Source organism: Sturnira hondurensis, unplaced genomic scaffold, assembly GCF_014824575.4.
Source record: "Sturnira hondurensis isolate 20B ecotype Veracruz unplaced genomic scaffold, ASM1482457v3 Scaffold0000880, whole genome shotgun sequence".
Lineage (NCBI taxonomy): Eukaryota > Metazoa > Chordata > Mammalia > Chiroptera > Phyllostomidae > Sturnira > Sturnira hondurensis.
In genome coordinates this window covers 6,874,519-6,887,420 of record NW_028073511.1, presented here as the reverse complement: position 1 = coordinate 6,887,420, position 12,902 = coordinate 6,874,519, and the positions used below count along the sequence as shown (strand labels likewise).

The 12,902-nt window shown below is 44.0% G+C and overlaps 1 protein-coding gene across 3 annotated transcripts in view; it reads left to right on the top strand.

The window, feature by feature from the left end:
- The window catches only part of RCAN2 (regulator of calcineurin 2), a 260,809-nt gene extending 257,338 nt beyond the window's left edge, over positions 1-3,471 (top strand). For all 3 annotated transcript variants that reach the window (XM_037054229.1, XM_037054235.1, XM_037054243.1), the window contains one exon: positions 913-3,471. In XM_037054229.1, coding sequence (XP_036910124.1) covers positions 913-1,079 — 167 coding nt within the window. In that variant the 3' untranslated portion in view covers positions 1,080-3,471. The remainder of the gene's footprint in view (positions 1-912) is intronic.
- The last annotated feature ends 9,431 nt before the right edge of the window (positions 3,472-12,902 follow it).

Genomic DNA, 12,902 nt, shown 5'->3' with positions numbered 1-12,902 from the left:
GAGTGAGACTGCCTCTCTTCCTGCTCCACCCCCCGAGGTCTCCCTGTCTTTCAGACCTGGGCAACTGTCACCTCCACTAGGCAGCCTCTTAGCGTTACTTGCTCCTTACACTTTGGTACTATAGTCCTTGACATATATTGCCACCCGGCACCTACGTGGAAACTTGTGACACTTCCTGTGTCCGCATGCCACCACTAGGCTGTGATCTTGTGAAAGGCACAACTTGTTTTGTTGGGCTTTGTAGCCTTTATGGCTAGCCATGGGCCAGAGCTTGGGCGATGCTCAGTCAATACCTCCTGAAGTGAAAAAAGACAGAGAGAATCCAATTGGCTGACAGCAATTTGATTGTAAGATAAGCAAGTTAAGAACGGTAGACCTTTAGGACTGAAAAAGACCTGGATAGTCACCCAATTCAGTTCCCCATAACTGCGACAAACCCCAAATGAGCCATGATCCTGCCCCATCACCTGTTCCATCCTGGGACAGCTCTTGCTGTAAGACATTTCCAGCTGGAGAACTTAGAGACCACCTCATCCAAAAGGTGAAGACGGGAAGTGATTGGCTCGAGGTGACTAAAATTAGCAGCAACGCTGGCAAATCAAAGAGAAACCCATAAGTCACCAACAGGCCCATCCAGGCCTCGCCACAATCCTATGGAGCGAAGGCATTGACATTTTGATGTTTAAATTGAGGACCTGAGGCTAAGAGAGGTTCAGTGGCCTCTTCAGTGTTGTACAGTTGATAGGTGGCAGGTCTGGGACACAGTGGCAGGTAGATTGCATTCCATTCCCCATGGCCCCGAGCTGCCCCTGGATAAGATCCCACATCTCCTGAGACTGTAAATTCTTCTCACTTCCTAAGAAAACCTTCCGAAAAAATCTGTTTCTCACTCCCACTTTTCTTGCTTTTCAGGAGAGAAGTATGAGCTCCACGCAGGGACTGAGTCCACCCCAAGTGTGGTCGTGCACGTGTGTGACAGTGACATCGAGGAGGAAGAGGACCCAAAGACTTCCCCAAAGCCAAAAATCATCCAGACCCGGCGTCCTGGCCTGCCACCCTCGCCCTCCGTGTCCAACTGAGCTCACCACGCCTCCTCGACGACAATATCCGTCTTCTCTTTATCACGCTTTTCCCCTCCTGTTGTTTGTTGAAAAAAAAATTGCCTTTAAATCACTGGGTGTTCGGTTGTTTGAGATTCCTCCCTTGTAATCAAGCCTCTCAGACAAAAGGGCTAGGAAAGGTGATATGTTTCCCGATCATATCATACCCATCATGTGTAATCCATTATTTAGATAGAAGGTTCTAGGGAAAAAAGTAGTATTTTCTTATTAAACAATCAGCACAGCCTATATCTTCATTCTCTCGTGGTGATCCCAGCCAGAGACATCAGTGACAAATAGCACCTGTGTTGTTTGTGAGCCGTTTTGGTCCCAGTCCTGATGTGTGTGTGTGTTGTTTATTCCTGGCCACTTAAGTAGGACCATAATTAAACTTGACTTTGACTGCATGAGATATCCCTATCCGGTCTCACTCAGTCCTCTGCATCCCGACATTCCCAGGACATGCATGATCACCAGCATTTATTTTCATGATTTGAGGATGTACTATTGACTCACAGATTGTCAGCATCCAGCCATGTCCTATGTAGATTAGAAAAATTATCAGCATCGTCCAGCGCAACAAGTCTGGGTGTATTCACTACTCTGAGTCAATACTTCATAGCTCTATCAAAATTCCTGGAGGCAAAATTGAGCTTGGCCCCAAAGATATTTCTCAGTAGATTTTGAACCCCACATTCATATAGAACTTTCCCAGCCTCGTTGGGGAGGCTTGTCCAGGATGATAGAGACTGATTTCAGACAAACCTATTTATTATAAAAGTTTCATGGTGTCTGAACGATTGTTTTTTCTCTTTGTATATTTGTACAAATGTTTCAGCTGTGCTTTTAAAATCCGGATGTTTTTTATTTAGTGATTGCTCAGCCATTTGCTGCTTAAAAGCATAATATGTGCATTGCTTATGAATGCATTCATATACTAATACTGATAATCAGATAATATTACAGTCTATTAAGGATAATGCTGAATTTTGAAAGGACACAAAACTTCTCATGCTAGTATATAAATGATTAGCCAAATCTTTGCTATCAAGACGACTTGTTTTAAAATAAAGATGCTAATGTCAGTTGTAGACAATTCGGATGAAGCCAAATCTCTAGAATGTAGCAGCTGCTGAGCGTATTAAAAGGCGAAGGATGGTAGGTAAATGTACGCCAACACTACTCATGCAATGCCCGTATTGCCCAGAAACTTATTTGTTTTCGTCACATGTGATTTTTCTATTTCTCTAGCCCAAAGTGCATTACACAACATACACCGATAGAACCATTACCTTCTGCTACATGTGCCAGGCCTCGTCTCCTCCCGTACTTTAATGAATTACTTTAGATGCAAATGCCAATATGACGGAGTGGGGAAATACTTTCATTACCCAAGGCTCAGAAAAACACGTGAGAACAGTAACACAGCCAACTGATAGAAGGATTGTTGTGGTTTTTGACTAAGGTGTATGTTAGTTTTATCAGAAACTTAAGACACAGAGACTGATCACTCAGAAATTAAAGTCCGTTCTACTGTGAATATAGCAATATAGTACTGGACACAGTATAGGTGAAACTGAGGACAGCATTGCTTGTAAAGTCCCGAGTTTTCATAAGAAAAAGGAAACCTCCTCTTAAAAATAAGATCTGAGGAGTGTCTGATAAGCAAATGCTTTTGACTTCCCTTTGCTGTGGAGGTTTTTCGGTGTTCCCTGACAAACGAGGAGACCAGACGCACTAGTGGGTAGATGTCGCCCTCTAGTGGGAGACACGCCACCCTCCGCTAGGGAGCCGGACGGAGAAGGGCCGACGTCGGCCATTTCGTGCTGAATCTCCCCAACCTTCTGCCGGTTGGCTTTTTAAACCACTCAGAAATTTCAGAATGCAGGTTTTAAAGAAAATCTGGTTGAGAGAAAATATTTGGAAATGGCTTTTCAATGTTTAAAAACACATACATCAGGCACTTTCAACCAACTGTAGTAAAAGTTGGATCGACCGGTCCGTGTAGCTGTAAAATAACAGCTCAGTGGAGTGTGTGACCTAAGGGGTTAGTTTGGGTGAACTTGACAGCAACGTGTCCATGTGAGTCGGTCTCCTACGAAGCGATTCTCTCACGAGATCGGGCTTCGGGAGGGAGAAGAGGGACTTTTCGCAGGAGGCGGGAAGCGGCTCCGAGGAAGCTCCTAGCACTGTGCAAGTCAGAACTGCCTCAGCATTTCCATGACGCACATTATGCAAACCTCTTTAGCACTATTTTAAGTTTGAAGAGTTTAAATATGGGGGGAGGGGGTGATTTCCACCAACTGAATCATTTGTGCACGTGTATAGCTCAAAGAGCTTCTACTTCAAATATACCTGGTGAATGACTCTGTCCGTGTGGTTGATTCCTTGCCGTCTGCAGAGGCGAAGGCACGGGGTGGGGGATGGGGGGGTGATGGTGGCGGAGTGATCCTGGTGGAGTGATCCTGCCGAGGTGATCCTGGTGGGGAGATCCTGGAGGAGTGATCTTGGCGAGGTGATCCTGGCGGGGTGATCCTGGCGGGGTGATCCTGGTGGAGTGATGGTGGCGGAGTGATAGTGGCAGAGGGCGGCATCACCTCGCCACCCACGGAGGAGACAGGCTCACCTGAGCTTTCCCGGGTGTGTGTATAGGGTGAAGCCAGTTGGCCACCGCCTCCTGAAGGAGGAGGATTTGGGAAAGGGCCAGGCGGGCACATTGGGCTCTGATCGGGGAGGTGGAATATAGCCCGTTTATCCTTATCTTTGCGATTTCTTCGTCCAAAAGCTATCTCAGGTGTACTAGGACCCTCAAGACCCAAAGTAGGCAAAATGCCACATAGAATACAAAAAACACTATCATAAAAAAGGGCACGTTGTATTTCGTTAAAATTAAGAGCATCCATTCATCAGATGACACTATTGTAAGGAAGGAAAGCCACAGACTGGGAAAAGATAGATATTTGTACTACATATACATACAAATAATTTGGAACGTCGCCCCATCCTAAAAATATATCCAGCTTATGTCTGTGAGATATCTCCAAACATACAAAGCCATCCTTTAAAATCTACACGTATTTTATAAAATAGAAAGCATTGGACTGCAGAGCCAGATGAAACACTGTTCACTCCAATGACAAATATTTACCAAGGACCTACTGTGTGCCTGATACTGGGTTTCCAGGGGTGAACAGGCAGATATTAGGGTCCTTGCAATTCACAGAGTAAAATCAAGTGTGGGAAAGAGACCACAAACAAAGAATTAAGTAAATAAATAACTACAATTTCTGGTATGTGAGCACAGTGAAGAAAAGTAAGAACATACTGTGAGAATAGAGAATAAAAGTGAAGGGTCATGGACAGGGAAGGCCCCTCTTAAAAGGCAACATTGGACTTCCGGCCAAGATGAAGGCATAGGTAGACACACTGTGCCTCTTTGCACAACCAAAAGACTGACAAACAATAAATTTAAAAACAAGAAACAATCAGAACTGGCAGAAAATCAAACTGTGTGGAAGCCTGACAACCAAGGACTTAAAGAAGAAACATTCATCCAGACATGTAGGAGGGGTGGAGATGGGCAGCCAGGCAGAGAGGACTTGCGGCAAGGCAGTGGATTGCAGACTGGGAGATCCCACATTCACGTGCAGATAAACCAGGAGGAACAACTGGGGAGCGAGACAGACCATGCAACCCAGGGTTCCAGTGTGGGGAAATAAAGCCTCAAAACACTAATTGAAAACAGCTGTGGGGATTGAGGTGCTGGGAGAGACTCACAGGAGAGTTCATTGGAGAGATCCACAGGGTCCTAAAACATACACAAACCCACCCACCCAGGAATCAGTACCAGAAGGGCCCAATCCACTTGTGAGTAGTAGGGGAAGTGACTGAAAACCAGCAGAGAGTGGAGCAACTGGCATTTTTCCCCCTCGATCCCTCCCCTACATGCATCATCACCACCCATCGATGTGGGTTACCCCGCTCTGGTGAACACCTAAGGCTCCACCCCTTACTATGTAACAGGCATGCCTAGACCAAAAAAAAAAAAAATGGCCCAAATCAAAGAACAGATCAAAGCTCCATAAAAAATACAACTAAGCAATGCAGAGATAGCCAACCTATCAGATGCACAGTTCAAAACACTGCTAATTGGGATGCTCAGAGAATTGGCTGAATATGGTCACAAATTAGATGAAAAAAATTGAAGGCTATGCTAAGTGAAATAAAGGAAAATGTACAGAGAATCAACAGTGACGGGAAGTGAACTGGGACTCAAATCAACAGTAGGGATCAGAAGGAAGAAAGAAACATTCAACCAGAACAGAATGAAGAAGCAAGAATTCAAAAAAATGAGAAGAGGCTTAGGAACCTTCAGGACATCTTTAAACATTCCAACATCTGAGTCATAGGGGTACCAGAAGGAAAAGAGGAAGAGCAAGAAATTGAAAACTTATTTGAACAAATAATGAAAGAGAACTTCCCCAATCTGTCAGAGGAAATAGACTTCTAGGAAGTCCAGGGAGCGAGAGTCCCAAAGAAGTTGGACCCAAGGAGGAACACACCAAGGCACATCATCGTTAAGTTACCCAAGATTAACGATAGGAAGAGAATCTTAAAAGCAGCAAGATAAAAGGAGACAGTTACCTATAAAAAAGTGCCCATAAGACTATCAGCTGATTTCTCAAAACAAACCTTGCAGGCAAGAATAAGTTGGAAAGAAGAATTTGAGGTTATGAAAGGCAAGGACCTACATCCAAGATTACTCTATCCAGGAAAGATATCATTTAGAATGGAAAGGCAGATAAAGTGTTTCCCAGGTAAGGTCAAGTTAAAGGAGTTAATCATTACCAAGACCTTATTATATGAAATGTTAAAGGGACTTATCTAAGAAAAAGAAGATAAAAATATGAACAGTAAAATAACAATGAACTCACAGTTATTAACAACTGAACCTAAAACAAAAACAAAAAGTAAGCAAACAATTAGAGCAGGAATAGAATCACAGAAATGGAGATCACATGGACAATTATCAGCAGGGGAGTGGGTGGGGAGAAGGGGGAAAAGGTACAGAGGATAAGTAGTATAAACAGTAGGTAGAAGATAGATGGGGCGGTTAAGAATAGCATAAAAATGTAGAAGTCAAAGAACTTATATATATGACCTATGGACATGAACTAAAGGGGGGACATGGCACAACTGTGATAACATAATCAATAAAATATTTTTTTAAGGTGACATTGAAGCTGAACTGAAGAAGGAACCAGCAGAGTGCTGGCCATGGACCGAAAAGGCCTGCTCGTGATGGAGGAACCTAAAGGGTATCACGGGTGTGGCAGAGATGCAGAGAATGTGGGCCCTGAATGAGCTTGGGAAAGGGGCAGGGTCTGGGCTCTGTAGAGCGTGGTAGGCCATGCTAGGGGGGTTGGAATTTATTTTAAGCACAACAAGAAGGGTTTTAGCAGGGGAATTATATGACTCAATTTATTGTGAGACATTCTTTTTCCTAGAAGCTTCCTGACACAAAGTCACAGTCCTAAATGTCACAGATAGTCTGTTTTGGGGGGCTTGACCCCTTGCTGCTGACTTTAGGCTTGAAAAGATAGCTTTGACTAGCAGTGTTCATCACTGCAGTCTTATCCACCAAACACATTCTCAGCAACTGATGTTCAATACACAGTGCTGTTCATGGTACCAGAAAAGTTTGCTTCTTTTTTCTATCCTTCCCCAAGTCATTTAGAAGGCCTTGGTGCAAGCAAGGGGGAACTGAGTGGGTGATAAAGAATGATAAGCCAGCGATTCAGGAAAACATTCATTTAGCTGCTGGTACAGTATGTCCCTGCCAGAGGCCACCATGCAGAGCGTCACTGAACACTTGGCAGACTTTCCCCTTAAATTTATGCAATCCGAGGAAGAGAAAATTTCAAGCAAAAAGTTTTCTGTCAAACTCATTTATCTGCTCCCTTCAAAGCTGGCCTAGGGAAGTGTAGCCGGAGTTGATTCAGGAGATTTTACGTCTCTAAAAGGAAGCCATATCCAAGGTGATGTGTGTAGGTGTGTGTGTATGCATTCAAGTGCATTTGGTATAAGCTGGAGATAGGGAACCCAGAATGGGCCGAAATGGTTGAAATACTTTGTGCTAAAAGTTTTAATGCATATTGCCTCTCTGGTTCTTTTGTCTTGTTTTTCATTCTTATCCAATAATTGACTTTGAAAACTTTAAGGGCTGGGAGTGACTAGGATCTCCCTGACTAGTTGCCATTATTAGTGAAATCGTTATTATTCCCCAAACAGTCTTTGGATTTGCCTATGGCATCATCTTATTCCTAAAGCAAGATTTATCACTGTTTTCATAATGCCGCCAAGTCGGCACCTAACAGCAGCTCACGGGATGCGTTGCAGTGTGTGCTGTGCCCTACGTCCCAGAGCCCCCCTCAGGGTGGAGGTGCTCATGGCCCCACAGACTGGGGTGTTGGTGGCTCATAACTCTCCGAGTGGCCAGGCATTACACTCAGATGGAGAGATCCCCCACCCCAGGGAAAGCCTGTGCACAGTGACTGGTCGTGTAGTAGTAGGAGGACCCAGTATGACTAGTCAAGGGCCACCCCAGCTCCAGAGCTACTTATGGGACTGTCTGAGGCCTCTGCGTCTCAGTTCAACTCTTTCCTCTGCCTAAACATACTTCCTTCATGCCCCACAGGTGTGACACCAAAGGCTCCCCTGAAAAACTCCTGTGTGCCCATCTTCCCAGAGAGACTGGCCTAACATGGTATTACATCCTCATTCTCTCCATCACTTGGTGCTCTCCAGAACTGCACAATGCTGTTCCACCCATCCCATTGCCTTTGCATTTCTGACACGGACCACTCTTATCTGAGGTTAATAAGGTTTCCAAAAGCAGCATGGCAAAGCTCGTCTGCTTTCTCTGTGTTGGGTGGCTGAGTGCATGGTGGGCACAAAAGCAGTGCTGGTAACAAGTGTCACTTAGCAGGAAGGAGGACTTCTCCCAAACCTGCTGTGCCATGAGGAAGACGATGGACACCTCTTCAGATGTGGTCAGGGCCCTTGTGAAAAACACAGAGGGCTCTGTGGCAAGAAAGTCAGGACCCTGTGTGCCACCATTGGCCCAGCCTCGTGTATGGGGAAGGGATGGAGATGGTGTACCCAACTTTAGGCAAATTACTAAAGTAATTTAGTAATGACTAAGTTCACAAATTTTGGTGCCACACGACCCCAGTTCTGCTGCTTAGTAAACCGTGGTCTTCTGCAAGTTTCTTGGACTAAATCTTGTTTTGCATGTCTGCCAGGAGGCAGAATATTAGTACCTATCTCATAGAGATAGGAGGGATTAAGTGAGAAACATTTCAGGAGCTGGGCACATAGGAAGTCCACGGCCAACACTTTCATGCATCAAGTCCCAGGTGGAGCACTTGACAGTCATACTCTGACTTAGTCTTCATGGTGGGGATTTTGCTGCTCTCATTTTTCATAAATAATAGTCATTATTTTGGAGTGCTTACTCTGTGTCAGGTCCTCTTCTAAACTCTGTACTTTCTTATTTAATTCTATCAATGATCCTATGAGGAAGTCACTGATGTCACATTGTACATGCGAGGCAACCAAAGCCCCAAAGAGTTACTTGAAGACATGATACTCGATGCACGAAGTGTGTTCTATGCACTGCCCGCATCAGCACCAGCATCCCCTGGGGGCTGGCTAGCATTCAGAGCCTCAGCCTCTCCCCTGATCTACTGAATCAGAACCTACGTTTTGACAAGATCTCCCTCCCGTCACTGCTATGCATGGTACCGTTTAAAAAGCACTCAAGTCCTAGTAGAGCTATGACTGCAGAGCAGAAACTTCTGTGTATAGAGCGGTCATCCAAGAAGTGCTCAAAGTGTATGATTTCCTTTCTCTAAGTAATCATTAATTTGGCCAAACTGCCTTCTCTGTCCCTACCCACAGCCTTTCTTCCCATTTTCTGACCTTGCTGTTTTGACTAAAACACCCAGGTGTCACTGCCATGATTCAGGCTCAGACAAAGCTCTGCCAATGGCCATTCCAATGATCTCAGCAAAAGTGCTTCTGACTTAGCATAGTATTCTCAAGGTGCCTCCGTGTTGTCCTAAATGGCAGGACTTCATCTTTTCTTATGCCTCAGTAGCGGTTTGACTTTGGGTGGTGGGCACACAGTGTAATATACAGATCTTGTATCATAGAAATGTGTACACGAAACCTATGGTCCTATTAACCAACGTCACCCCCATAATTTAATAAAAATTTGAAAAATAGTGCTTCTGATAAGCTAAAGTGTGAGTTCCAGAAAGGCGGTGACCCCAGGAGCACACCAGAGATCTGAGTACCAGATACTCCCAGAGTCACTGGGAATAACAGGATGGTTTCAGGAAGGCAGACTGGGCTAACAAAAATAAAGTTATCACTTCTAGTTAGGATAGGTGAACCACCACGAAAGCCACTGACTTTATCCTTTTTCTCAGACACCGTGCTGGAATGTGGGGAGCCATGTCACACTGTTGTTCCCACTCTGATGAGCCTGGCTGTGGAGTGCTGGTTCTGAGCCTCGGGAGTTTCCTCGGTACAATCTGGAATTGGCCCCCATATATGGAGGACGAGAAAAGATGGAAGGAAGAAGCAGGCCACTCCAGATTGGTCCATATTATTATGATTGACTAAATTTTGCATTGGCCTTACAAAATTGAATAGGTGAACCAACAAATGAATAAAATGTACTAATAAATAGGTATGTTAATTTTATAGCTGTTTATAAATTGAAAGAATGTCTTGTCCACAACATGCAATTGCACTGGTTTAAACAGAGGACCCTGCCTCTCCCCAGTCCACCCTAGCTGGCCAGCCACTCCACCTGTCAGACCCAGCAACTATGTCACCTGTGCTGCTGGTATGTGAGAGGCCACGTGTGCTGAAAGTTTTCCAGAATGACTGCTTAGAGTATAATGTGTATTATACCAGGTGAACCATTTGGCACACATTTTATGTTTTTACCACTTAGGTTGTTTTTAACCTGTTCCCTCTTCTGGTTAGTGGCATCTGGACTTCCTTCGGGGAGCCAACCCCTCCTACTGTAAGTCAATTAGGGTCTCACGGTGTGAGGTTCCAGTACCTTCTCAGGTCTGGCCGATCCCCCAGTCACAGTGAATGACCCAGGATGGTCACACAATCCAAGGTAGGTAAATCAGAGCCAATACCAGGATTTTTGCAGGTGCTAATGGGTGGAGAATATTTTTCTACTTAAATTATTAAATTGAACAATTTGAACTTGAAAGACCAAGAGCTCCCATATGGCTATTTTCTCCATAAGAATGAAGACAATCCAAAGCAAAGGAGAGTGGAAATATTGAGAGAAAGAGAAGGAGGGATTGGAAGGAGATTTTAATGTCATTATTTGGGCATCTGGATCAAACTATACCTGAAGCTGAAATTATCTTAGACTTTTCAGATAAATGCAACTTCCCTTTTCCTTAATCCAGTGTAAGTGGGGTTTCCTCACTTTCAACTGAGGGAATGATCAGCTAAATAGTAAAGAAATATAGCAGGCATAACTGTAAAGTCCTATGTTTAAGTTTTCCTATGTTTAACTGTTTAAAAAAATACACAGGTCTATGGAGGAAGTGATCATTATAAGAAGGAAAGTATAATAAACATTTGAGGGACTTAGTTGAGCTAAAGTTCAATATGTGTCCATGTGGGGGAGGGGCAAAATCTTTTATTCATGAGTCTTTTGGTAAATGGAACATGTATGTTTATTGCCCAGCTGATACCCTCAAATCTCTTAGATATGACAAAAAAAAGTCATCAAAAGAAAATACACATAATAGCTCTGAAACCCAAGAAAAGGGTGTTGTCCACAAAATCTGAGGCACTTATAGAATGAATGCTGAGAGCAGGTTAGCAGAGAACCTAGACCTGATAGAACCACACCAGAAAACCTGTATGGGGAAGGCCACCATGGAAGCCATTCTTTCCACCTGAGCCCAGGAGAAACCCTGAGCTCAGAGTCAGCAAGTACACGGAGGAGTGGGCAGGAAATAAAAGGGCTGCTTTTGGAAGACCAGAGGCCAATTAAGCCCCTTTCTGCCACTAGCTATAGCTGCAGAAATGCCCCACAGCTGAATCCCCAGAACGTTTTTCCTAACAAAGCCAAAGGGCTGTCTGGTGTGTGCTCCTAATGGGGACCTGGGGTCTATCAGGGCCTTACGACCATTCCTTACCTCCGCTGGAGACTTGGGTGAGAGACACGTGCTCCCTGGTTCTGACATAGGGCATTTTCCAGTAGCTTCCCTGGGAAGCATGAAAGGTAAATTTCACAAGACCTTGCATGTTTGAAACTGTCATTGTTGCACCTTCACACTTGAATGATAGTTTGGCTTGTTGGAATGTCTTCAGAATTTTGGAGGAATCTCTCATTGCTTTCTAGCCTCTATAAGCCCCAAGTCATTCTCATTTCTAATTCTTTTATGTCACCCTCATTTCCTCCCTGGAAGCTTTCGAGACTGCTTTGTCCCAACTGTTGTGAAATTTCATGTGTTAGATACTTCGTGGGTCCTTTCATGGATACTTTTCTTGATTAATTATTTGAAGTGTTCCTTCTCTCTATCTTTTCTGCTCTTTTTTGAAATATTTGAAATTATCCCCTAATTCTATTTTTTTAATCATTGCTCTGCAATTTTCCATCTCTTTGCCTTTTTGTTCTACTTTCTGGAAAATTTATTTAACTTCTTCTCCCAAATCTTCTATTTAATTTTTTCTTTTTGTTTGCATATATTTAATTCCTGAGAATATTGTTGATTCCTGGAATGTTTCTTCTCTATTGGCTTTTATTCTTGTTTTATACAATATTTTTTCTTCTTACTCTGAAGATTCTATTTTTTGTCTGTCTTTTTTCTATTTCCTGCACATTCTCTTTTCTTCCTATTTATTTTTTCTAATTTGACCAATCTCTCTCTCTCTCTCTCTCTCTCTCTCTCTCTGTCTGACTCATCTCTAGCTCTCTCTATCTTTCTGTCCCATTCTCAATAGGGACGGATCTTGACCTCGGGGGACACTTTCATTTGTCACTGCCGGGACTTGCATTTCTGGCATCTGGTGGGTGAGGCCCAGGATGCTGCCAAGCATCTTACAGTGCACAGCACAGTCCCACAACAAAGAGTCACCCGACCCCGAATAGCAGGAGTGCTGGGGTTAAGAAACCCTGTGTTGGACGTTTTCTCCAGTGTCTGGTGATGCTTGGAGCTTTGCTGACGTTCTAGGTGAGACACTGGAAACGCAGTGGACTTGCTCCTGTGGTTGTGAGTAGAAGACCGCAGACCTGACAGTAGGTTGATCTGGATGTCACTTTCATTGTAAAACTTCAAACTCTGTTTGTGTGTAGTTTCAGAATCATTTGATTACACAGTTATGGAGTTAAATACATTGTAGCGATTTCTCCTACTAGATTTTATTTTATTTTTTAGAACAGTTTTAGATTTACAGAAAACTGGGGGAGCTATGACAGAGTTTGTATATGCCAGCTTCCCTGACTCCTAGTTGCTTACATTAGCAAGGTCATTTGTTACAATGGATGGACCAATAGGAATACATTATTATTAATTAGTGCTCATAGTGAGTCAGTTTCCCCAGGGAAGAGCTGTGTCCTGTCTCTGGCCTAGAGGGTTGAAGTCTGGCCCTCAGAACGCTAGGTGCCGACAGAAAGACAGCCATTCAGTCTGCGTGCAGTCTGCCTTCAGTGCTGGGGCTCACCTTCACCACCGCCCACCCCGAGCTGTA